The sequence below is a fragment of the Crocodylus siamensis genome, chromosome 12, assembly GCF_052110815.1.
Source record: "Crocodylus siamensis isolate JL-2025a chromosome 12, ASM5211081v1, whole genome shotgun sequence".
Taxonomy (NCBI): domain Eukaryota; kingdom Metazoa; phylum Chordata; order Crocodylia; family Crocodylidae; genus Crocodylus; species Crocodylus siamensis.
The window spans coordinates 860,650-886,841 of NC_143406.1; the positions used below are offsets into that span (position 1 = coordinate 860,650).

Genomic DNA, 26,192 nt, shown 5'->3' on the forward strand with positions numbered 1-26,192 from the left:
GATCTGGAGCAGCTTTCGGATGGTGCATTCCCTAACTGTGGCAGCTGCTGTGGGGACAGCCTGCTAACTACTGCTGGCTGGCTCCTCCCATGCACGCAGTAGAGAGACGTGACCTCTGGGTTAGTTTGCTTCATTACTAACCCCATACATGCACCATGATCCCAGCAGAAGCCCCTTTTGCACACCCAAGGAAGGCCATAGTTTCCGTGTCCCCATACTGTGCTCGGAGAAGTGACCCTGTAAGAACGGCCCCTTCCTACTCCCTGCTTGGCTCGGTCCCACCTGTGGACTTTACAGAACGAGAAACACGCAGGACGCTAGCCCTCCGTCCCTTCCAGCACAGCCCTGCCGGACAAGCTGAGCTCAGGGAGTAGAAGCTGGCCTCATTGCTGCCTCCTGCATCAGCTGCTGCTTTGTAAAACCAATTCTCACAGTCACGTTTCGAAGTAGCACCACGGCAGTGCCGTGCTCGGAGCTGGACTCCTCCTCGTACTCACGGCCAAGGGTTCAGGTCCTCCCGCTGTGTGCAAAACAGAGCATCCTGCCCCCCTCTCCTCACTTACTGTCTACATAGAGATTGCGTTTTTCTGACACTTTACAAGTGAATCCAGTAATTGGTTTGTGAGTTCAAACAAATTTAAAATAGGTCCTTTAAAACACTGTAAATAACTGTTTTTTATTCCACTGCTTATTACTGACTCCTCCAGCTTCCCATCAAGTTACATTTTAGCGATAACGAGGTTATAGTTGAAGAAATGATACTGTAATTAAGCAAGGGTATCAAAGATTTTTGATTATAACTGTTTGTACCATAGTTATGGCCAGATCAGTAGCTCAGGTCATCCCTAAGTAGTGTCCAGGTGAACTCTTACGCTGATGCATGGGACTCTCCGTCATTCACACACCCCAGAGGGCAAAGGTGTTGGGCATACAGCAAGCTGGAGCACAACCAATTTTTAACTGGCTTCAATTAGAGCAACTCCTAGGCTGCTCCTATTTAGATTTTGTCCAGAGCAGTATGAGGACCTCCTCCGCCATCTGGCACAGAGTGGGTACGAGCACCTATGATATTTCCAAATGAAGCTGCCTTTTTCTTCAAAGCCTATTTTCCAACATGCAATCACGCTGGAGCACTGAAGTGGATGATGATGTTTTTATTTGTTTAGCCGTTGTGCCGTGATTACGGAGTTGAATGTTAAATGGAGCTTTGTCTCCGTGTTTCGTAGTGCTGAAATTAATTTAAAAATGTAAGTCATTGTAAGCACTGAAAGAGATTATGCCTGTGTCTGGCCAGCTCTGTAATTAGGGTCTCTTGGAGATTTCCAGTTCCTGTAGAAGCAAAGTCCTTGAAATAAAGCTGACCGTTTAGGCTAAAGTCTTTGGTGTGTAGCTCAAAGGATGCTCATTTTTATAACGTCTAAAAATAATCCTGCCTTGTGCCGGGAGCCGGGCGCAGCTGCTGAATGCTTCTTTCTGCTTGCTGAATGCAAGCTCTGCTCAGACACGGCGACTGGCCACTGCTCGTCGTGTCACGTCCGTGGTGACGAGGGTCACGGAGACTGGAACTCTTAATTGGCTCCCATGGCAGGGTGCTGTTGATTAGCTATTATTGGTGGTAAGACCACAACCAAGCTCGACTCCAGGCACCGGGTCTGATTTTGGTCCTGGCAATTTATAAACAGAATAAATACATCTGACTTGGGGGGCAGAGCAGGCAACGACAATGGTGCTCTGACCAGCATCATTCCTAGCAACTGGCAGGTTTGGGAACCGTCTGTCCAAGGATTTCAAAGTTAACTCATGTGTGGCGGGTGACAAGGAGGTTATAGAGGGGGAAACTGAGGCTGAGACAGACAAGGGCCAGCATTTTCAAATGTGAAGCCTAGAGTTAGGCACCTAAATGCACGTGTAGATATTGGGAAATGGATGGAAGTGCCCCTCAAGAGCCTCCAAGGAGGGGGAAAAGCCTGGCACACAGACACTGAGTGACAGAGCCAGAGATAGGACTGACATCCAGTCCTACGTCTGAAGCAGAAGAGGCAGGGGACACAGGAGACCAGGAGTTTGAGGAGGAAGAAACAGCAGAAGGGAGCAGGCAGGGGGAAGAGAGAAAACGGAGTGGGGCAGCAAGGTGCAGGGACAATGAACAGGGTGAGAGGATGGGTGTGGAGGCCATCTGACAACAAGGAAAAGACCAAGACAGGTGAGGAAAAGCAAGACTCTGCTCCTGAAAGGATGAAGGGCTGGGAGCCTTGCAGAGATCCTGTGGTTTCGAAGAGTCTAAGCATTTCAAACCACCTGCTTACCCCACAAAGCCCTTCCTTCCGGCGATCGCACTACCGCTACCTCTGGAGACCGGGATTCAATACACGCAGCATCTCTTGTGCCAGTTGTATTGATTTTATTTGCTGTGGCTAATTTTTATTTGTTTGCGTTTTCCTTTCCCGGGAGAGCTCTGGCTGTGGATGTATGTGGCTGCCCTCGGTGCAAGCTCCTGCAGCCGTGGATCATGACCCGCTTCCTTTTCTGGGCCCAACACAGAAGAGCCCTAGACAGGCCGTAGCAGGGCGAGAGCCTCAGGAAGTGAAGCCAGCAGGTGAACATCACTTAGCCTGGCAGGGGCTTCTCTGCTGTTGCTAACTGTGTTGTCAGTCTCATGGTATTTTTTGTCTCTCTCAAAGCCCCAGCTCCTGCAGGCCTGTGATCAGGAAGGGGTCAGAGTTTTCCTTTGGAAGGGAAGTGAGTTTCTAGGCTTTGTAACTACAAAGAAAACCCTAAAAGCATAACTAATAATGTGGGCAGAGCTGGTCCCTTGCTCTTGCTCACCCTGGAAGGCTCCATGGTTCAATCTGGTGGCAATGATGGGAGGGCAAACGTTGTCTGGGCTTTGGCAGCTGACTGCAGTGCCTGCTGACCTGTCCTAGCAGGGGGCTGGGGTCAGCAGCAAGGCTGGGATGCCCTTCTGCCTGGAGGCAGAGAGCGCCTGGGCTCCTTGTTCTAGCCTTGCATTGCACGGTTACGCTACCCCGTCCCTTGTCATGGCATTGCAGCGATAGCGCCACCGCCTAGGGGAGCCTGGAACTTGGTTCCACTTCAGCAAGAGAGAAAATGCACGAGAAAGCAAGCACAGGCCAGGGCATTCTTGGATAAAAGACCATTAATACCTTTAATATCCAGCAATCAGAATTTCTTAGAGAGAGAACAGTCCTGCATCCCCTGCTCTCCTGCTCATCCTCAGCCTGTGTAATGAAAATCAGAGACAGCCATTAAAGAGCTGTTTAGCATTTCAATACGTTTAATATCCTCACAGATAAGGGAACGAGGGTTATTACCAAAAGGTCTTTCTTAAACTCTCCCCCTTCTGCAGCCGGCACTCCTGGCTTATGTTTGTCTGAATTCCAATTCCAAGCCATTTCCTTCAACAAGGCCAAATTATGATAAGATTATTTTTTAAATATAAAGGATATTAATACACAGTATTTCCGTTAATGACAAGGGGGAAGAACACACCAGGCCTCCACAGCCCTGACCTGAATTAATTGGGTGCTGATGGCCAAGTCCGCCAAGGACCATTGCAGTGCCCCATAACCGAGGGTGGAGAGGGGCTTGCCCCGCACAGCGGCAGGCTGATGAGCAGAGCATGCCTCCCAGTGGGGTAACTGAAAGGGATGTATGTGAAGATCCCTTTGCGGAGGGTCCAGGAGATCCCTTGGCAGCTGAGACATGCGGTTGCAGCCTTGTTCAAGGGTATGAAGCAACCACCTAGACTCCCCTTCGATGCCAGCGCCAGGTGGCTGCGCAGCAGCTGCACGACCCCCTGGGTAGAAACACGAGCGGAGATCCCCTCCTCCAGGCACAGAGCTGGATAATGAGAAGCACGCAGCCCTTGCAGGAGCCAGAGACAGAGAAGAGCAGGAGGAACCTGGGGAATGACAGCGCTGTCCTTAAAGCCCGGGTATCTCCAGAAGAGCCAGTGGCTCAAGCCAGCGCAGCCTGAATACAAACTTAGCAGCTTCTAGGGCTACTTTTACCTGCGTGGAGTCCTCCCTGGCTCTTAGACATCCCAGAATGGGAGAGGGTCATTGCCTGCCTCCCAGGACCCTGCAAGGGCCTAGCAGGAGCATCACGGTATCCTTTTAAGGCTCTAGCAGGGAACAGGCCCTGTGGTGATGTGACCCGGGCTCCTGCAGGAAAGGGAGAAAGGAGCTTCAGGCTGGTCTCAGCTCAGGGTGTGGGATATATGAGCAATTCTCTCTCGTGCATTCTGGAGTGGACAGTCCAGCAGCAGCACTGGGGTTGGTATCATTGCTTTTCTCCAGTGGTGACCCTCCTGCAGTTGCTTTTCAACCCCCAGCTATCCCAAGGGATGCTCTCATTCACAGGCATCTTCCTGACGGCGAATTAGATGACATGCAGTGGAACTCAGTACAGAGAGCAGCATAACCTGGTGGGAAAAGGGCTCTCGCCTTCTCTAATTAGAGGCCAGATCACTGCTTGTCTATTGACGTTGCATTTCGTGTATCTGTTAATGCTGAATCTGCACCTGGGACCTGAGATATTCTGCTGAAAAATGGAAACGGGAGAGGAAAGACATTTTTTAACTGGCTTCAAAATGTTCTCAAACCTTTGCTGCCCACAAAAGCCTCAGTGAATATGCACAGTACAACCTTTTTGCCAGGGGACAGCACACTTGTTAGGAACCCTTCAAAGAGAAGGGGATCAGGCAACTTAAGAGTCTGCTGGGAAGATAAAACCTGTGTAGTGTGAGGGGAAGAGGATAATCCTGTCTGCAATAAAAGCAGAATATGGAAAAGGGAACTTTACAGTCTTTTACTTCCCTGTGACTTCTTCCCTTTGGATCCAACATCACCTCTAAACCACTGCAGAGGACAGAGGAGGAAGGAAGGGACACTGCTGTCCAGACTCTTCAGGATACCTGCTTGTTGCTGTTTAAACCCAACTTTGGACAGGTGAACATGCTGGTGAGAGCATGTTTGTGGCATGCCAGGCCCAGTGCCTCTTCTGTGCCTTATCCCAGGTGCTTTCCCAGGCTGGTGTAATATTGGTACAGGGAATGATACCAAATACAGGATCGATACTTCTCTGAAGCACATGTTTTATAGGTCTGGATAACGGTTGATTATAGGAAGTTAGTGGATATTTTTCTAAATAGCTTGCCATCTATTCAGCAACTTGCAGTTATGCAGTTAGTCGGTTGTTACATAGCACCTAAGATAGACAGATCTCCAGGATTATGAAGAGATCTGGCCATGCTGTTGGAGACCCGCACTGCATGAGCCACAGAAACTTACTGTGGATGTGGAGCTCATGGAGAAGTATCCACAGTCATTACTTGTGAAAGAAGAGAAAGGCTCAGACACTGCTCTGTGGAGCTGGCATGAGCTTGTGAGACTTCTGAGATGCTACCACTGATGAGTCAAATGCATGGTCTGGATGTGGTATGTCACTGAGAGGCTTTTGGGGACAGCGCTAATTTGATTAGAGGCCATGTCAATGTAGCACTCTGTAAGATTATATTTAGGTGTGTGCTGACCCCTGAATAACTGGAGCCTTGCTGAAAGGGTGAGCAGGACTAGTCCTTGGAAGAAGGGTGGGATGCACCAGCACTTGGCTGCTGCGCAGACATATTTGGGCACTGTTTCCACATCTCAGAGGGATTTTGTTTTAAACCAATTTCAGGTAACTCAGGGCACCTTTCACTAATGTTTCCCTGATCTAGTTGGTTTGGTGTTTTAAAGATGTTTTACCTGATATAAATATGTTTGCTAATAATTCTTTTGGCAGAGAGATTATTAAGAGATGATCAAATTGCACCTATTATAGAAAGGGCTAGCAGCATGTCCTACTTCTAGTAGTGCTGGTAAAGAAACAGAAAAGCAAACACCACCTACATCCAGGGGAAGAGCATGAGACAATCTAGGCACTGGGTTTAAATTATTGTTTTCCTGTGCAATTCAAGTATTCAGGTATTTTCCTCAGTATTTTAAAATATGAGTGTGCTATTGCCAGGTATTTAGGGGCCACATAGGTAAATTCAAAAGTCTGCATCGGAAATGCTGTCATTAGTAGCAGCGTGATCTGGGACAGCCATTGATGCTTGGTTTTGGGTACTAAGGTCAATCAAACTTTGGTTTTAAAGTGGCTTCTGGTCTGGGCATATAACACACTCAAGGGAAGGGAAGAGCAGGAGGGAGCCTCCTGTCTATACTCATCTCAGCTACTTTACTGCCCTGTTGTTCCCTTAGGCAAGAAGTCAAGAGGAAGACCCCCCTCCATGTCCCTGGCTGACCTAGATGAGGGGTCTTCCTTTCTGAGGGACCTTGCAGAAGCTTGAACAAGGCAGAAGATGTCTCCTGCTAGGGGAGCAAAGGGGCTGAAGGGGGAAGGAAGGGGAGCGGTACCACAGGTTGCTCATGCCCGAGCTGAAGATGCAATGGCTCTGCCGGGTCCTGCTCCTGCGGGTCATATTCCCTTGAACCACACTCTGGTGGCTCAAAGTCTTCCCTCCCCACCGGAAACTGGAGAGGACTCCAGCAAGGCAGATCCATAGAGAGGGTCACTGGGGCACGGCACTTCTACATGGTGCAGCCCAGCCCCATTTCCAGTTCTTCTGTAAAAATACACACCAGCACCTTGCCAATGATCCTCCCTCTGCCCTGACAACTCCGGTCTGTGCAGACATCGCAGGCTGGGCCGCGATGCCTGCTTCCAGAGCTCTGGCTTGTCCGAGCTGTGCTGAGCCTCGCCGGAGCTGTAGCAGGGAAGACAGCACACACAGGTGGGAGGTGGAAGCCCCCTGCATTGAGAGCTGTTGGCTGTAGCCGTGTTGGTCGAAAGACATAGGCAGGCGAGGCTCTTTGGGTAGATGCGATCTCTTTTATTAGTTGGAAACGATGTTCTTTGCAAGCTTTCGGGCACAATCGCCCATCGTCAGGCACAGGGAGAAGCAGCGAGGAGTGGAGGGCCAGAGCTCCTGAAGGTGGTGCTGTTCACCTAACGACTCAAGTACCAGCGAACGCTCCCAGGCCCAGCCGAAAACTGGCTCCCAGCCGCCCTGGGAGAGCGGTGTGGGCGGCTGCCGCAGCACGCGCAGAGGCAGCTGCACTCCCACGAGCTGTGGCTGGACCAATGCGTCTGAGGCATCAGGCAGGAACGAGCCTGCGTGGCACCAAGAAGAGCAGAGGGAGGGTCAGGGCTGTCCTCTTCGCCAGGCATCCCCGAAGGCGCAGCCTGCCTTAAGTCCTGCTGCAGGACCTGCCTCCAGTCTCCAGCTGCTGGGAGCTGCAAGCACAGAGATGCATAGGGACGGGCAAGAATGATTTCCAAGCTTAGCTGATGGCAGCTCCTGCCTGATCCTCAGGCAGTACAGGCCCTGAGCGACCAGCCAGGCTCCAAGCTGCGACTGTCCCAACAGGCATGAGCCCCCTGGGAGATGATTAGGTTCGACTGTGCACTCCAGTCTCTCCTCTGCCTCGACTGCCATGTACAGAGGCAGAATTGGACAAGACGTGCACGGGGGAAGGCAACTCATGCATGAGCAGGGCCAGGCCTGAAGGACCAGTGAGTCCCAGAGGGAGCGGAGGCCACGTGCACCTCTGGGGGGCCAGGTCCGCAGTGGGGCGCGCTGAGCCAGTGGTGTAACTAGGGTGGGGTGACCGAGGCAGCCGTCCCAGGCACTGACACTGGGGATGGAAGGGACCAGCCGCTACTGCAGCCAGCAGTCGCTCTGCCCCTGGTGCCTAGAGCCCAGTGGCTGGGGCCGTGAGAAGGGAGCCAGCCTTGAGAGAGGACATGTCCCCACTGGGCTTTCCTTAAGTGTCTGTAAAGGTTTTTACTTTGACTCCGTCCCTGGATCCCATGCTGTCTGGTACCCCTGGGTGATGCTGGGTGCACTTGAACCTGGCAGAAGCTTCCTGGGGAAGATTCAGGCTCCAAGAGCAGGAGCAAGGCAGGGACAGGGCAAGCAACTGGGGCAGGGGGTGAGGGATGGACAGAGGAGGGGGCAGTGTCTGCGTATCCCTGCTGGCAGAGTCAGTGCTTTGTGGGGTTGACACCCTGCTCTCAGAAAGTCCCCCTGGGGGCAGGGGGCCCTCCCCTTATAACACACAGGTGGGAAAGGACGTGAGCTGAAGGTGTGTGATGGGTCTCAACAACAGAGCTCGGAGCCTGCTCACAGGCAGCTCTGCTATCCTGTGACGGGGTCTCTTTGACTTCTTTGCCTGCGGGACCTGCTTCGTGCTGCCGAATGGCGGTGACCCAGGGGTCTGCACCTAGTTTTTCTCATGGACACCTTCCATTGGAGCCTTCCTCGAGCTGTTGCCTGAGTGAAGCAAGGCAACAGTAAAATTGGCTTGCCTCGGAAGCAGCCCTAGGAAGTTTGAGGCACCGGATGAGATGGGTGCAGTCAGGATGGAGCCGCAGGGCTGGGAGAGGGGAGGTGGCAGGCAGGGGTCTGTGTTGGGTGCAGCTGGGGATACCAGGGTGTGGGGGTGTGTAGGGGACCCCTGGCTGCATGGTGCAAAAGAATTGCTGCAGTGAAGTAAAACTTTACTCATCATCACTCATGATGTTGTCATGTGTAAAAAAAAAATAGCAGCCAGTAAAAGAATAAGTGCTCATTTTTGAAAGTGCGGTGAATGGTCCTATGATTCTGTGAACCTACTTCATGAAAGCAAAGGTAGGTGGAAGTGTACGTTTCGGTCCATTTGGACTACAGATGGCAAATTTGAAGCTGGATCCGCAAGGGCAAGGAAAGCAAGCGCAATGTGAAATGCAGCCGGTGGAAGAAGGGGTTCGTGGTAGCACTTGGCACCCTGCGAGATGTATGTACTGCAAAACCTGCCGGCCTGTTGTTGTCGAGGAAGTCTCCCTTTGGGATAACACAGGTTTGGGCCCAGGCCATGAATCCAGATCCTAGGATAACTGCTTACAACAAGTGGGAGAATGTGAACTGAAAAGAGTATATTTTTTTTCCAACAAAAGAACAGTAAAACTATACATCAGTAAAAAGAAAAAGCTTGGAGATTGTCTGGGGTTGGCAACCCTGTCAGGAGGGCAGTGAGGCACAGACGCAGGGATCTAGATGCAGTGCCTCGGGCAAGCCTCTCTCTCCTTCTTCTGCAGCATGGAGAGCTCATGGGACACCCAGGTCCTGCCTTGTTCAATCCTGCACAAACTGTTGTTTGCTTCCCTGTTCTCACCTGCTGAGAGCCACACATGTGCAACTATTTGGGCACCTAAATTCCCACTGATTGCAGGGGGAGTTAAGTGCCTAAATACTTCTAAAAGTCCAGCTGTGAGCTGATTATATTGGAATAGCTGAATTTCCAGTGCCCCAGGCAACCCTCAGTGCATGGGAGTGCAGAGACTCAGCCTTGGAGGCTGGCTCAGCCCTTCCCAATGCCAGGGCATGTTGCCCATAAGCAGCAAGGGATCTCTGAGAATGAACCAAGGGGGAAAGCACCTGGCTGCACCAGCACCAGCACCAGCACGGGGAAGCGTGCGGAGCGCGGTCACAGGGAGACAGCTCCCAGCCCCCACAGAGCGTGGAAAATGCGTGCCCAGCACTCAGGTGCCATTCACCCACAGACCTCTGGCAGTTCCTTGGCTTTGGGAAAGGCCCTGGCATTTTCCCTAGGTTTCATTTTCTCAGTCTCTGAGCATAAACGAGGCCCTGTCCCTCACCTGGGCTGTGGCTATAACCTGACCCCAAATCACGCGGGAGGCTGTCATCATGAAGCCCCTGATGACAGGATCACTCCAGCGCTCTTCTTGAGAGATGGGTTCCTCAAAGGGCACTGTGTGAACAGGCCGGGGGCATCCGATATGCTGGAGCTGTTCCTGGGTCCTGGTGATGAGCGCAGTATGAATGCCTCTGCGGGCAGGTTCCCGGGACATTGCACTGAATGGGGAATTGTTGCAAGCCGGCGCGTGGGAGCAGGAAGAGCGGGCGCTCTCTGTGCTGAGGGCACCTCTCCCATGGGGCGCTCGAGGAGGATCCCGAACACTCAGGTCCCTGTGAATCCAGCGCCGGGGTGCAGCAAGCAGGGAAGCACAGGGGGCATAAGGGCCCTAACAGCATGTGGTGTTGTGGGGCTGGATCACCACTGCTCACCTCCTGTGGGGAGCTGTGAAAGCCCCAGGCTCTAGCAGGAAAAGCAGCCTGGCACCCAGGAGGACAGGAAGGGACTTATTGCCCCAGGCAGGAGTGTAACAGGGTGGGGGGCAAGCCCTGTCACAGAAAAAGGACTGGTGGTCAGGAGAAAACCTCTTCAAGAGCCAAACTCTTGTGACCCAGAGGAGCAAGGACTGGGAGCAGGGGAGCTCTACCGCAGGGTGAGGCTCAGCCCTAGGCTCTGTCAAGAAAAGAGCCCCTGGCTGGGGAAGAAGGACCCCCACAACAGGGAGAAAAGAGCCCCTGTTTGGGGAGGGCAGTGCCCCCACACCAGAGGAGACCGGCTACCTAACTAGGGGCTGCTCTGAAGCAGAGCTCTAGGCTAAGACTGAGCTCCAAATTGGTGCTGATGGGGGAGAAGGTGATTCCAGGTGTGGGCCTGTCCCAGGCAGGGATGGCCAGAGGAGAATGGGGCAAAAAGGGAATGGAAAACCCCTGGGCTGGAGCTGAGTCAGGGATTCGCCGGCTGGTAGGAGAGCAGCTGGGCCAGCACGGTAGGCTGCCTCCGGGAAGGAAGGGGTGCTGTGGCCTTGGGTGTCTGGGAGGATGGAGCTCTCTTGCAAAGTGGGTAAGTGTTGGTCCCCAAGGACAGGGAGCCCTAGGAGCAGGAGGGGCTGCTATCAGGGGTTGGCATGGTCTCCCTTTGTGGGTGAAGGTGTCTGCATGAGTTAAAGACTTTGCTGAGTGGTGCTGTTCTCCCAGCAGGGTTGACTTGAATTTGCCCTTACAGACCAGTGAGGGTTCGAGTGTTGGTCGGGAATGCACTGAGTAACCCCTGGGGCCTGGGAGTGGCTGTAGGAGGGTGTTGGGTGCAGGGGGTGCCTGAGGCAGGGATGTGCAGCGAAGGTTTGCTGAGCAGGGTAATGGTAGTATCTGCATAGATGCTTGTGAGTTAAACTGATAAGAAATTAATGCTGCAGCATAGCCAGAGCTTCAGGATTCTGGATTAGGTGTTTAATTGGCTATAGGAGTCTAACTGGGAAGGGAATTTGGACTGTTCTTAAACCTTAAAAAGGGAGCTGAGGCTGAAGCCTGAGCTGATGGGCTGAGGCCAAAGGTGCTGAAACTTGGATGGAAGAGCAGGAGCCGGAGTGGGCAGAAACTAGGATCTGAGCTGGAAGGCTCAACAAATGCAGACCGAGTGACATGGGTACAGCATGGACATGGGCACAGCTCTGGGGAGGCCAGAGGATGTGACTGAAGCCCCTTGGGCACCATTGGGGCCAGCAGGTCATAGCGAGTAGAGTTGCGGCATGGGCTTGCTATGCAAGTTGCTGAAGCTCCTGTTGTACAATAGGACGTGTATGCTGGGAGTTAGCTGGCCTAAGGTCAAGAGCAAAGCAGTGCCAGAAGGATTAGAGGTACTGGGGACTCGTCGTGGTCCCAGTCTCCCTAATTCACAATAACTTTCCTCTTAGGTGCAGCAGGCAGTGTTAGGTGGTCGCCTGTGGGAGACCGGGTGAGACTGGGTTGGGCTGGGGTCGTTCACATACCGAGGGGTGTCGTGGCCAGCCCCACAGGGGTGCCAGAGTAGGTTGTAAGCGGTTGCCATGAGGTGGGTAGGTCTGCCTCAGCACGTGAGAGAAGAGGATTATCGCACACCCGTAAATGAGCCTGTCCAGGCTGACAGCTTTTTTTGTCTCCATGCTGCAGTTGCCTGGGGGCTGTGGGGTGATCCCAGTGGGATCTGGCCCAGATTAGGCAGATATTTTATATGTGACATTTGAGAAGTGGCTACTCCTTCCTGACTCTTCCAATCCTTCCCCAAAGCTGGTTTGCTCTGTCAGACGCACCAAAAATGGGTTGGGGGTGGGGAGCAAGTGAAGCCAAGCTATAAAAAGAGATGGCAGAATGAAAATCCCGGTGTCCTCTTCTCTGGACCTGCTGGTGCCTCCTGGCAGTTTGACTGCTTTGTCTAAACTGGTCTTCAGGGCAGGACCTTCCTGCAATGTGTGTTAAAGAGTGAAGCACCAGCTGAGAAAGCCACTGCAACGTGGAAATTGCCACTGATTTAGAAATTGGTGTTTGCTGGTAGCTACCCCATCAGCCAGTGTCTGTCTGCAATCCCTTGAGTAGGGAATAACCATTGAAGAGGTCTGGCACCTGCTGGGTTTCCAGTGTGGAGCGTAGTACCAACCCTTCTCCCAGCAGCGTGTGCCAACCTCACTATGAAAGCACCGTGATGCCGGCATGGCAGTGCTACGTCCAGGCAGCTGCCAGTCTGCTCCATGCATGAGGAGCAGGTCTACACCTTGCACTTGGATTTTAGCCTGGGTTAGGTACAGAAAGGGTCTTGGCAACCAGGTTTTGCTTGCGTTTTGTTTTAAAGCGTGCTTGCTTCTAGTTCAGCCCGCCTGAGCACCTTAACCGGTATAGCTGCACAAGCACATTTGCAAACAGTGTTCATGAAACGCTGGGACATATGGACCCAACTTAGGCACAGCGTTCCCTGCTGCCAAAGCCAGAACGCAGAAAACCGCCAAGAAGCGCATCTCCGTACGGGGTGTTGCAGGCTGGCAGGGCACGCAGAGAGCACAGATCCTCTGTGCAGGCATATGTGCACAGGCATCTTACCCTTTTTTTGCACCCTCCCTGGGGACTAGCATGGGAGTCATTCCTGTGCCCATTGCCTGCGGGACAGAGGCTGCCTCTGAACCATGGGTTTGGGCAGGGGAAACTTAGGAGAAGTTTCCACCCTCAGCTGGCGCCTGGGCCCCCTGCATTCAAGGCCGTGGTTTGCCGAATGAGGGGCCTGTGAGGTTTGCTGCCTCTGCTCCGGGAAGCGTCTATGCCCAGAGAATTCGGGTCTGCCTGGCTCTGCAGCTACCTCTTGCCCTGCTCCACGCTGCCTGTGCTCGGGCCCACCTGGGCCTCCGTGGCCTCTGCTGGGGATGCTCTGGGCACAACTTTGGGTTTCATAGCAACCTGCCCGCTGGCATGCGAAGGCAGCGATGGAGCGAGAGGAGAGCAGGCTGCAAGTCTGCTTCACCGGCAGCACGAGAAGAGGGGGAATAGCAGGGGGGAGACGGTGCATCCATACATTGGGCTCCGTATCGATACGGCGTGCGTGTGTGGGGCGGGAGGAAGGGAGCTCTCTGCAGAGCCCACAAAGCCAATTGGCTTTTAAGCTGTGACAGGCAGCCTGTTCCCTCCCCCCCATGCAGCTCGCCTGTGTGTATGTGAGCAAGTGTGTGTAAAGTGCGTTTGGATTAGCTGGGGTTTGCCGGAGCTCCCAGCACTCGCTGCCAAAGGTGCGTCGGACGAGCGGGCTCCCCTGTCCCACGCCTCGCGGCACCAGCGTACCATGGCATGGGCGCACGGGCGTCTTACTGCCCTGCTCTCCGTTATCACTGCAATAGCAGCCTGCATCTCTTCCACCACCAGCGAAGGTAAGAGCGCAGGTGCCGGAGCATGACACGGGTGCTGCGGAGCTGGTGGGGGTCTCCTGGCTTCGCCCCCTGGGCTGGCAGGCCCGTGAAGTTCAGTCTGGCTGGCTTCTTGCCCTCGCTCTCAGGGGGAGGCAGCTCAGGCTCCCGGCTGGTCCTGGCGGGGCAGCCAAACTTCAGGACAGGGGAGCTGGGCTCGGGGCCACGCTCGGCGCCAGAGCCGTGTGCTGGGACAGGGACAGGTCGCTGCCCCCACGGCGGTCAGAGCTGGCAGGAGAGTAGCATGTCTGACCAGATGCTGCGGGTTGTGCGGTGATGGGCTGGGGAGGAAGGCTTGCGAGGGGCTGTGGTGGGACATTTGGGGGTGACTGGAATGGGCTGCAAGCAGGATGGGGCTCAGCCGAGAGGCGCCGACGGGAAAAGGGCCGAAACTTCTCGAGCGGAGCACTGGGAAGGCAGCGGGCTCCCGCTTCGGTTATGTGACAGGGCAGCCCAGCTCCTCATGGCAGTGGAGCCCTGCTCCCGCACCACTCCTCCCCTGGCAGGGGCATGCCAGCACCTCGTCCGGGCCTCCCCTTGGCCTGGGCTCTGCCCCGAAGGCTTTGCGTGCCCATGGCTGGTGGGGCACGGCTTGGCATGCCCTTCATGCTTGTCCACCTTGCTCCATGCCACCCGCTGGCACTGCCATTCCCGCTTTCCTTGCCACCCTCTCGGCCCTTCGGCTGCCTCAGCCACAGCAGGGTCCCAGCTGCCCTGGCGCTCCCTCTGCCTTTGGCACCCAGGTCAGGTCCCCTGTGCCACGGGCAATGGGAGGGGGTCCGGAGGGTACCGCAGCCTCCCCTTCCCGGAGCCCTGCAAAGCGCCGATCCCTGGCCTGCTCCCACCTCTGGCAGGGCGTGCGGCTGGACAGCTTGGAGGTGGCTGTAACCCTGACCCAGCTTAGTGACCCCAGGTCGCAGGCAGGGCATCTTGGGTCACAGGCAGCCACTGGAAGCTGTCCTCCATCCCCTTGTGCTTCTGGGGGATGTTTCCCGCAGCTGGCTGCTTGAAAGGCGCAGGAAGGAGAGGCTGTTTGGGCTGGGAAATCCAGCTTCCTCTGGGACAAGCGGGCTGGGAGCCAGCTACTGAGTAGATTATAGGGGGAGAAGGAAAGGTTGCAGCAACCACCCGTGTCCTCGGGGATCTGGCTTCGCTCGCGTTGCCCCAGAGATCGCTGGCAGCTGAAGGGTCTCGACTGCAGGTGAGGGGACATTGGGGGTGCTGGGACCCCCTGTGATGAAAGGAAAGCCCACAGCTCCCGCTAGAGATTTTGACGGCATAGCTTTCACTCCAGGCATTGCCAGGGGGTGTTCCCCTCCCAAAGTTGGGGGTTCAGGCGCTGTTCATTTACGAGTGGCATGAGGAGGTCGCAAGCAGGCTTTGTATTGAAGGGGCTCCGTCACCCTGGTCTGGCAGCTCCGCTCAGGACAGCGCTGCCGCTGCCAGCAGCTGGTCTCGGGGCACTAGCGGGGCTTCGTCTGCCTTGGTAGCCTGTGCGTAAGGGCTTCCCCTCCCATGCCGGGACAGCAACCTCAATCCTGGGGTGGCTGCAGGCTCTCGCGGTCCCGCAGAAATCGCCATCCGCCGAGAGGTGGATTAGCAGACCCCACTGGAGGTGGCTGTGTGCTGCCTGCTCCAGCTCTGCTTCCAGAGCCCCAGCCAGGAGCACTCCCCTTCCCCTGAGCTTCATGGGGAGCTTGCCACTGCTCAGGCTCATGCCTGGGCCCCACGAGCCCTTCTCCTGCTCCTACAGGTTAGGCATGGTGGGTAAACCCCACCCTGCTGGCTGTGGACTTGGACTCTGGACTTGGCTTAGGTGTGCAAGTGCCACCCATAAGGTGATTGTTGGGCATCTCCCCTCTGACAGCACCGCACTCCTGCTGCCTGCTGCTTGGGTTCTGGTCAAGCAAAGACCAACCCAGCCCTAACCCATGGCTGACTGCGTGCTTAGACCCCAGACCCTCCCTCCAAGATCCCATGGTTTTCTGAGGCTTTCCAGTGTTCACGCAGCTTTGATTAGCTGTTGCTCAGTCACAATGGAGAGGGCTGAGCTGCAGCGTCTGGGCAAGCAGAGCTCTCTGGAGATGGGGAAAGATGGAGTCAGGCGGGTGTCTGCAACGCCAGGTGATGGTGGTTGCTGGCATGTGACTAGGGCTCAGGAAGGTCCTGGCAGAGTTTGGTCTGTCACCAGCACGGTTAGACCATGCACCAAATTGAATCATGCCAGGAGGACCCTAGGCAGAGCTATGTCGACATGGCTGTGGCAGGCAGAGATCCCTGGGTGGGGGGATACCAACCAGCAGCATGTTAGCGAGCTGTAGTTAGACGGGCACTGACCAGTTCTGCTGCTGGGGGTAGCCAAGTGCAGCAAAAGGGGCCAGGATTAGACTGTGGCTGTGGTTTTTGGGATACAGTAAGCAGAACCAGTCAATTGTTGGTGGTTATATTGAGCACATATTTCCATGGAGCCCCAGCTAAACTTGGCAGCATTAGGCCAGGGCTGTTGTGGTTATGCTGTGCCAGGGTGGCTTAGAGAGGCTCCATCTCGGGGGCACCTGCAGCATCTTGCAGCGCCCTGGCTGTCCACATCTTCCCCTCTTGCCTTCCAGTGCTCAGCAGCACCTCTACCACAAGCCTGGGTGCAGCACTGCCCTGTTTCATGCCTCTGGCAGGCAGTGGTGTAAACTGGGGTTATTAGCATGTGGCCTAGGCAGGGTGAGCTGTGGTGTTACGGATGCACTCTGCAGCCAGGGGAAAGTGGAAACTGATATCTGGGGTCAGCGGCCACACAGGATGTCTATCTTGCTTAGATGCCAAGTTCTGCTGGTCATTGGTATGATGCCCATTTGACTAGCTGTAAGAGCCTGCCAGTGGCAGCGTAAGTATAACCCAGCGATACCAAGGTGCCATGATTGCACTGAACAGTGATATTTTCCCATGGGTTTGCTGGGGAAGGGTTAGTTATTGGGGGCACTGCTAGGGCTGTTGCACTGGATTGGCACACAGAAGCAAGGCATCAATAGTGTCTGGGTGCAGCGGGTATACGGGTGCAGGAGCAGGCTGCAACAAGCAAGGCAGGAGGTGAATGAGTTTGGTGTTAGCCCCTCCGTGGTACCTGCCTATGGCCATGCTGTCATATAAATGCAAGGCAAGCTCCCTCACTTCTAATGAGCAGTGGACTGCCTTGCATTTATGTGCAGGCTCTCTTCCCTGGTGCTCCACTCCGTGGAGTCGCCATGGAGCGGCTAATGCACTGCAAACTCCCACCCTACCCGAGTCATTCTCCCACCAGGGTGCTGTGGCCTTGAGAGCCTTTCCAGGATGCCATGAAATGTGAGCATTGTTTGGTGAGCAAACATGATCCCCAAGATAAACCCAGAGATTGCAAATAGGAATCTGTAGTGTTAAAAACCTTCTGACCTGCTGTGGGCTTTCTGAGTTCTTTGCAACAGAAAAATTGCTCTATTTTTCTGTAATCAAAAAGAGTGAGAACTATGAGCTGACGTTTTCCATAGGAGCCTAGGAAGGCTGAGAACAGCTGCCCTAGCATATATTGCGGTAACTTGTTTGTGTGCCCATAACCTTGGGAAGGCACAAGTGTTGCTAGCGGTGCCTCAGGGATCCAGGGTGATGACGGGCTCGTTAGGCCACATCTATGCAGGGCCCTGTTATGTCCTTTCCATGGTGATCGCTTGAACAGGATTCACTCCCACACAGGGCTGCTATTCTTGCTTCATTTTGGTACCATTAAATCTTTCAGTATGATTGAAACACTGAAAGAGACGATGCATTAAATATCTTTACATATAATATTGAACGGAGATATTACTCAAACATGAATGTGAAAGATAAGAAAATAAATGAGGAAGCTAAAATCCAGCCTGCTTCCCTGTGGAAAGATGCTGCATCCAAAACCCTTTGACAGGCTGTACCCGAACCACTTCCACTGGGGTGAGAATACAACCAGGTAGTACCCGGCAGTCTTCTGGTGAAGTCTGCATTAAATACTGTCAAAACAGCAGTTAAAATGCGACTTCTGTGAACATGCGTGAATCTGTAAGAGTTATGCTTCTCTGAGTGATAGGTGAGGATAAGGCTAGCTGAATGCCTGCACAGGGACATTCCTCTGCTTTTGCTCCCCACATCTCTAATGGGACCCCAAAGTAGTCAAGTGATGATTTTTTTTTCTCTCCTTGGGATATTTTGCTGGCTTGTCTGCCTTTGAAGGCAACAGCAACTCCTTTTCAGCTGTCCAAGTCTGTGCTCCTGCTCGGGTTGCAGCCTTGAGCATGCTTACTGTCAGTCTCTGCTTCTTTTGGATAAGCAGGGTGCTAACTGTTAGCATCCTTATGCTTTCCGAGAAAAGATCGGAGTGCCCTAAAAAAGACCCTTGGACTCGCCCGGGCATGGCTCCCGGCTCCATCCTGCGCGCCGCCAGCCGAGGGTCACGGTGCTGTCAGTCCCTGCTGTGTTTGAAGCCTCTTCGTTCAGCACTCGGCGAGGTTGCCTGTTCACGTCGCGTCAGACGCAACATATCACCTCTGATGGAAGGTCCCCAGTGCCAGGGAGTGGGGACAGTGCTAGTAAGCCAGGGGTAGATGGACAAGTGGGGAGGCAATCACGGGAAACCTTGGCCAATTAAAGCTTATGGGGCGGGGGGAGAACATAGGCAGGTGATGAGTGGCTAATGCAGCTGGGGGGATAAGGGCATTTATCAAATATATCAGGGGGAAAGGAAATGCTGCTGAGACCGGGCAGTGCTACAGCCATTAATAAAAAAAGGAAAGAAATTAATGGTAAGTCTGAAACGGCTGAGTTATGGACTGTTTGAAAATCTATCTTTAGGCAAGAAGAGGAGAATAATTTGGACAATTAGTAAATGAAGAAAAACTCCTTAAAAAAAAAACAACAAAAAACAAACTATTGGTAAAAAAATGGGCCTTGTTACACTGTCTGTTTTTTAGCTAGAAATCCAGACTGAGACCAATGGGGATTTCTGCTGCTATTTGCGCCTGTGGGAGGGGAATATTTGTATAATCTGAACATACAGAGATGCGATGCCTCTCTATGTATTAAAAGGGCCAGCGAATCGCATTGCTGTACCACTAACGACATATCTGGAAAGTCGTGGGAAAGTGGTGAGGTGCCATGAGATTAGGGAGTAATTTAAGCGCCAGGAGAGCAGGTACAGATAGTCCAGGAAGAGTGGGTCTGGCAATTGCATTCACACATGTTTAAGAGGCATCTCTGAATAAAAAAGGGGAAAGGGGGTTGGGGAAGGAAAAGAAAGGACTGGTAAACACTGAGAGTGCCTTCCAGGCAGCTAACATGGGCTGCAAAGCCTTTCTCATTAGCCTTCACTTACAGGGCCAGATTTTCAAAAGATCCCAGGCCAGATGGTCCAATAGATAGCTTTCACACGACGCAAGCACCAAAATAAACTGCCAGGCTTTCAAAGGAAAACTGAGCTCATTTTTAATACAAGCCTGGTTGTGAGAAGGAGCTAAGTGCAGACCACAACTAGCGGAGGGAATATTTCATGGACTCATCCCTTGCTAATCTCACTTGCAGCCCCTGTGCTCAAACTTGTGCGGGGGGGGGGGGGGGGGGGGGGGGGGAATCATCCAGTAACTTATTCAGGGTGTTTTGCTTTCTCACCCCTTCTCTCAGCAGTGATGAGGGTGGGGTGATGGAAGAGCAAGTCTCTGAAAGGCAAAGTCGCTTTTTCAGCTTGAAGAAGACATAATACTTTGGAGATGCCACGGTCATTTTCAGAATTAAAAGATGGGCGGAGGGGTTGGAATAACAGACTTTCCATGTACAGCTTATTAGAGGTGGGTGGCTAGTGCAAAAGTGCTTGTGAATAAGTGAATGAAAACTGTAAATTTCCTTGGACAATATTTGCAAGCCCCTCTATTTGTTTTCTAAAAATATTCATGTATGTGATTTTTTATTTTTTTGCTTGTTCACAAAACTGCTGGTGGAAGGCAAATACTTGAGTGAATCTCTGCTGATGCAAAGGTTTACAATGAGAGTGTTCTGTGCTTATTTTATAATTGCGTTTGCTTTAATTATTCTTTCTCTGCTAATATATTTTATCAAGCTGTTTGCCTCCCCACCCCCGTAAAAGTTGACAGATGTTGGCATTACTTTCTACCTAGTGGAATGAAAGCAGAGCCACTTCTCAAGGTTTTTTCCATAATAATAGCAAAGGTGTTGTCAACCTTTTTGTTTACTGAAAACCTGGTTCTTGCTAAAGGGAATATTTGGATAACTATAAAAATATGTTCTGATAAATAGAAATTTCAATATAGCTGTTTCAGTAGAAACGTTATATTAAAGATCGGGGGGAAAATGAAAGACCCTTTCATTGTGTCGGAGATCCCCAGGCAGCATCTCTGCTATTTATGGAACACCTCTATTGCTAGGTGCTAGACCTCCTCTTCTCTCTCTCTCTCTCTCTCTCTCTTTTTTTTAATTAATATATTTTGTGTTCCAGCTCAAATCTATTCCAAATTGTATATTAATTGGGCAGAACTCAATCATTCAAAAACCGTATGGATTGAGCAGGCAGAACTCAATCCTTCTAAACCCCACGTATGGCGCTACAACCAGCACGCATCCTCCATCCCAGGCTCTCACCCTGGGACTTTAGATGCTCCCAAATCCACTGGCAGGCATCCTACGTGCAGCCTCAAGCCCGGAGGTCTTGGGGTTCAGGTGCCCCCACTTGATCTTAGCCCGCAAGAGGCCAAAACACTTGATCTGAGCCAAAAGACTAGACTTCCTCCCTCTTGCGTGAGTGAGCCTTGCGGCTCTGCTACTCTAAGACTGGATGTCAGCTTTAGCAGCACTCTTTTAGCAAGTCCAAAGTCCTGGTAGACACTTGACTCCTTTAAGAGGAGCGGACCCAGCAGGTGTTCCCCATGACAAAGGACAGCTCTTTCCCACCAAGACGGCGTGTATTGGATAACTGTACTCCAGTTTCAGAGGCTGAAAACATACATCGGATTTCTCCTGGAACAAAGCCTCTTCTTCTGGGATGCTACAGATGTACAAGCCCTTTGGAGGGTGGTTATTTGAGTAAACTGCCATGCAAGCTGTGTTTGTAAATGAATGTCTTGCACCTGTTTTGATGCAAATCAAAGCCCAAGACAGACCTGGGATAAACCTGATGTCTGTTTTCAGCCTTTGAGCTCTTTGCTCAAAGAACAGAAAGGCAAAGCTTGTGCACATGGCTGTGCCGGCAGCATGACTTGTCTCTCTGCTCCAAAATGTCCAGGATTTTCTCTCTCTCCTTGAACTGGGTGGCAGAGTTTAGACAACCTGTCACAACAGCTCAGTCCTTTGTTTCAAGCTGTTGTCATGCTGTTTCTCAAGCTCTCTCTCTCTTGGCTAGCAGTCATTAAAAGCAAACAGCTGGTCCTTGGTCTTCCATTTAATCTCTATTCAGATGTTGATAGTCCTCCATAGTTTATTCCTACTAATGCAGACAAGTCTACTTGACCAACATCCATCTGTTCTTATCCTCTCCCAGAGAAAGAAATTAACCCTGTTGTTCCCAATATATCATAATACAAAAGTGAGCGGGCAAGCTGTCATGTGTGGCTTTTTTCATAAAAATAAAAATTTCCCATTTTCTCCATATGTAGAATTTATGACTAAAAAAACACCAAGTCATGTAGCCTCACTAAATTTCATGCAGTTACCCAACTGAGCCCCATAACCTGTGTATGGCTAAAGCATACCTTTCATAAAGGTATTCAATACTTACTTGAAAGTCAGCAGGAAAGGAAGAATCCATCACTTCCCTTGACAGTTTCTCTCTCACATTAAAAATTGTGCCTTGTATCTAATTTGAGTTTGTCTGGCTTCAACATCCAACCATTTGTTCTTGTTAATGTCTTTGCTACATTAGAGCCTTTTATTACCCTTATTTTTCGGCCCATGGACACTAACCAAACTGTCTCATTTTGTGATAAACCAAACATACCACGATCTTTACAGTTTTCCCTTTTTATAGCATTTTCTAATCCCTGAATCATTTTGTGTGGCTCTCTTCTGCACCCTTTCTGACTTTCCAATATCTTTTTTCTTTTTTTAAATGCAGATATCACAACTATATATATTACTCCAGCATTGTTCTCAACAATGCAATATACAGCATTGGAAAACCAGCTCTTTTGAAGCATTATTTATTTATTTATTTTATTTGTGTGTATAATTATTAATTAAAATTATGTATGTTAAATTGTATTATTTATTTATATTATAATTTTTTATTTTATTATTTTAAATTATATGCATTAAAATTATAACTGCCTGGGACTGTTCTGCGTGCCCACATTGAATGTAATCAGGTCACGATCACAGTCTGTAGGCAACCACCAACTTCCAGTCCAGTGATTAATTCATCTTTATCCAAAGGCCCAAAGTGGAGTTACCTTGTGTGGGTGCAATAACTTTTCTTTTAGAAAATCATCATCATGTGACTTTAGAAACTCTAATATAATGTTTTGCTGCTGGCTGCATGACACCTTCAACGGATGTCAGCGGTTTGGGAGGGATAATGGTAATGGTGACAGTGTTTTACAAATTCCACTTTGGATGATTCTGCTTTCCCTTAAATCGAGAAATCCTTCACATCTATAAGTGTGACCCACTCTAAACTTCAGCATTCCCATCAAGGGGTAGTTACCCCACTTAGGATGACACATTGTGATCACCAAAGGACGAGCAACAAATAATTCAAGGTGTGCTCAGAGCATGTAGTTGAAAAGCATCCTGCAATGGATCAGAGCAGGTTTCCCTTAGTAAGAATAAAAAGGTTAAAGGCAGCCTCTGGGCCAGGCTTGCTTCCCTTCGCTATACGTGCAACCATTGCCAACCTGGAGGAAAAAGCTGGGGTATGGGGGGAGGGGTACATGCCTACTGGAAAGAAACCCCTTCACACATGATGTCCATCAAGCAGCTGTGATTAATGAGCAAATTGGAAGACATCAGAATTTCATAGTGACTAATTCACAGGGGAAAACACTTTTTTTTCTGAAATTTTCCTGAAGTCTCTACTCCAAATAGGCTGCCACCTCTGCAGAGATTTTTGGAGAATACAGAGATAGTCTTCCCGGGAATTTCAAGGGGAATTTCTGTTCTGGTAAAGAAGGCAGCGGTTCTGTAAGCAAAAACAAGTGCAATGGAATTTAATCTTCATGTAAAAGTGACGTGTGATTTTGTTTCTAGAAGATAAATGGCTTAGCTATAATATATAAGGCCACATTCTCTCCTAGGGAGCAAATTCCCATTCACTTCATTTGAAGTTGCAACTGCCAGATTAGCACTGAATTTGGCCTGCAGCTTCCTCAGCTGCAGCCAAGGTGCAAGAGAGGCTGTTGAGAGTTATAGCTGGCTTAAAAGCCTGGGATGTTTATACGGGTATGGGTGTTTGGTGCGATACTGGGAGAAGATTTGGGTTTGTACATAAAGCTGGTTGTCATAAGCTCCTTGGAAAACTACTAAGGGAATGTAAGAAAAGAAACTGGTTTGGGCAAACACTATAGATGTTAATTTTTTATTTTTTTTTGACCTTTGCACGTGCCAAATGGAGAGAGCTAGAACGATAAGAAACTCCATGATGGGGTGCATTTATAGCAGAAATTGTGGCATTTCCATCCCTGAAGTTTTGGAAGAACTGGGTAGACAAGGCCTTGTCTGGGATGATGTAGCTGGGCCAGTCTTCCTGAGATGCCTTCCAGGCCTCATTTTCTATGATTCAGTGTACTGAGAGCTCCTGAAAAATAGGGCATTCTCCTTTTCCCAGGGGGAGCCCGGCAGGGTATCACATGGACCTCTTCCCTCCCAAACAAATGTGGTTACACAGTAAACTGCACCTGTCTTGGATGATGAAACACTTTCTGCCCACCCTGGACCTCCACCCTGTAGTTAGGCAGTGGCACGGGTGTTTTCTGTTGCGCGTGCAGTTGTGAATAGGTGCAACAGAACAAGAGCTTGAATGGAAGCAGATGCTGTTACCACCTGAGCTTTGATTTCTAAGCACTAGGCAAGGGCCTATGCAGGAAACTTCAGCTGTAGCTCGGCAATGTAGTCCTGAAAATGCAGAGACCACTTGCTTGCAAAGTAGTTGCTGCCTGGGATTCCTCTGGTCTTGGGTTTCCTGTTGTAGAGTTTATCAGAAGCACCAGCAACCCCACACATGGTCAGTCCAAGCTCCAGGGCTCGGCAGCCTGGGAGAACCAAGTTCTCAAAACCAGGCATCAAAAACCAGAAACTTCCCGAACTAGTGATCGCTCTTGAATCTAGGCCGCTCAGTGTGGATGCTTTGAAGTCCTGGGGATGTGGCAGCAAAAGGCAGGAGCCATGCCAAGGAATCAGTGTAATGCCATTGGCATGGGGCAGGAGGGGAATGCAAAAAGAGAAGCAGGTGGGTAGAAAGCAGGCAGGATCACTGAGGCAGGGGATTCACACTCATCCTGCTGGGGCTGTTCCCTTGCAGATGGCTAAGCGCGCGTGCACCTGAGGACGTGATGTTTGGGGGTGACGGGCTGGTCAGCAGGTGGCATGGGACAGCAGAGCTGGGTGCACTGTGGTGGAGGGCAGTGCAACGGGGGAAGCTTCTGCCTCTCCTGGAGCAAGGCTCCAGGCTGAATCCAGGGCCATCTCGCATTGAAGGCAGCAGCTGTCTCGGTAAGCCATAACCCCCTGGCATGTCTTCCTCCCAGGCTCAGATCTCCCTAGTGGGGGCAGCTTCAGAAGCTGCTGTCTGACCACTGGTGATGAGCTGGCAGGCCTGGAAGGACCCTTCAGCTGGGTGCTCCCCTTCTCTGACTCCAGCTGTTCCCCTAAGGCCTGTCCTCCCGCTAGTCTCCTGATGTTCCCTGCCCCTCTCCCCCTCCTCACAGCTCCAGACCTTGAATGTCTCTGTGGAGTTGCTTCTTTCTCTGACCTTTCTCCCCTCGAGTCCCCCAAGCTTTCCCACCTCCTCCTCTCCTATCTCCTGCTCTGAATTCATAATAAGCTGTAGTTCTTCCCTAGACGCCCACGGCACATGCTTGCTGACCAAGGCAAGTGGATATCCAGTGTGGCTGGAGAGAAATGGGGTAAGCAATAGGCCCTGGAGTCTGTGCATGTTGGTCAGGAGTCTGTAACGCTACCTTCACACCCCTTGGCACGGGGTTGACTTACAATGATGGTTCTTGGCAAAGCTCTGCCAGCACGCTCGGTGCCATTCATCGGGCCCCTGTACATATACGATTAGTAGAGCCCCTTGTTTGCATTTCATTGTATGGACCAATGTGATCCTAACGCACCCGGCCACTGGGAGGGTTGGCAGCGACAAGAATTAAACCCGCGCCCGCTGAATTCGAAAGCATTGATATCAACGACCTAAGATGAAAAAACTCGCTCTGTTGTCCAGGGCTGTGGCAGGTTAATCAACCGGTCTGTGTGGCCCAGCCATCACTAGATGGTGTGCCGAACCGAGCAGGGTGGGGAAGAGCCAGAACGGTCGGAAGATTTTCATCCAGATGCCTTCTCATTGGAAAGAACTTGAAAATGCTGTTCTTTGCCTTGCTTTGAGAAAGTGTTGATACTTTATTTTGGAACATCAGATGCTTTGGGATTGTTCCTTTTCCCATTATTTCAAGCAATGGCAATAAATAATAGTGCTCTACTGTACTTCTGTTAACCTGTAGTAATATGATGTTATATAGCAGTGGAAATGCATTATTTTTCAATTGTGAGGGCAGTTGCTAGAGAAGGCAGGCTGCTGTCGTGGCCCCTGCTTTGCCTGCGCCAGGTTGGGGTGCTGTGCCTTGTGGTCGGGTGTCAGGATTGACTGTAGCTTTACTGAAACCCCATCTCTCTTCTGTATCCTTGTCTCCTGCTTCTGTTGCACTGAAACAGTTTGTCCTGTTTTCACTGTATTATGCATTGCTACTATGGACATGGCATGAAAGAGCATGCAAACAAAACCATAACATGAAATTCCAAAAACATTTCAAAGCGATGGCATAAAATGTTGAATTTCCAATTAAAATGAGAAATTACACAGCTCGGAAATTCAGTTTTGCAATAAAACTTTTTGGAAACCAGAATTTCCAAACAACGTGTATATTGTTCTGAATCTGAACAAAAATAGTTTGGAAAACTTGACATTTCCTGTGAAATGGATATTCCAAACCTCAGCCAGCTCTGTCGACATACGGTATTCGGCATTCATTATCTTCCCAATTAAAAAAAAAAAAAACGATCAGGAAACAGAAGCCAAGGTTTTACAACTGAAGTGCAATGATGGCTATGTGCTAACTCGGTGGCTGAGGAGCTGCAGGTCCCGCTGTAATCCATGTGCTCAGATTTGGTGCTGAAAGGTTTTCAGCATCTATTGTGTAAATCAGAACACTTTCAACCTACCTCAATTAAAATGTCCAATTTTAAGAGCTGTGCTCAGCATCAGGGAATATTGTTACCAATGCAGAGGCTGTATCACTTATAGGATCACCATGAGGTAGAATAGGTACAAAGGACCCGGTGAAAGAAAATTACTAATAAACACCTAC

The 26,192-nt window shown here is 51.1% G+C and overlaps 1 protein-coding gene across 1 annotated transcript in view; it reads left to right on the plus strand.

Annotated features, from left to right (window-relative positions):
• Positions 1 to 13,395: 13,395 nt before the first annotated feature.
• EPHA8 (EPH receptor A8) overlaps positions 13,396 to 26,192 on the plus strand; it is an 80,403-nt gene continuing 67,606 nt past the window's right edge. The window contains exon 1 of the mRNA XM_090023664.1: positions 13,396 to 13,584. Coding sequence (XP_089879790.1) covers positions 13,500 to 13,584 — 85 coding nt within the window. The 5' untranslated portion in view covers positions 13,396 to 13,499. The remainder of the gene's footprint in view (positions 13,585 to 26,192) is intronic.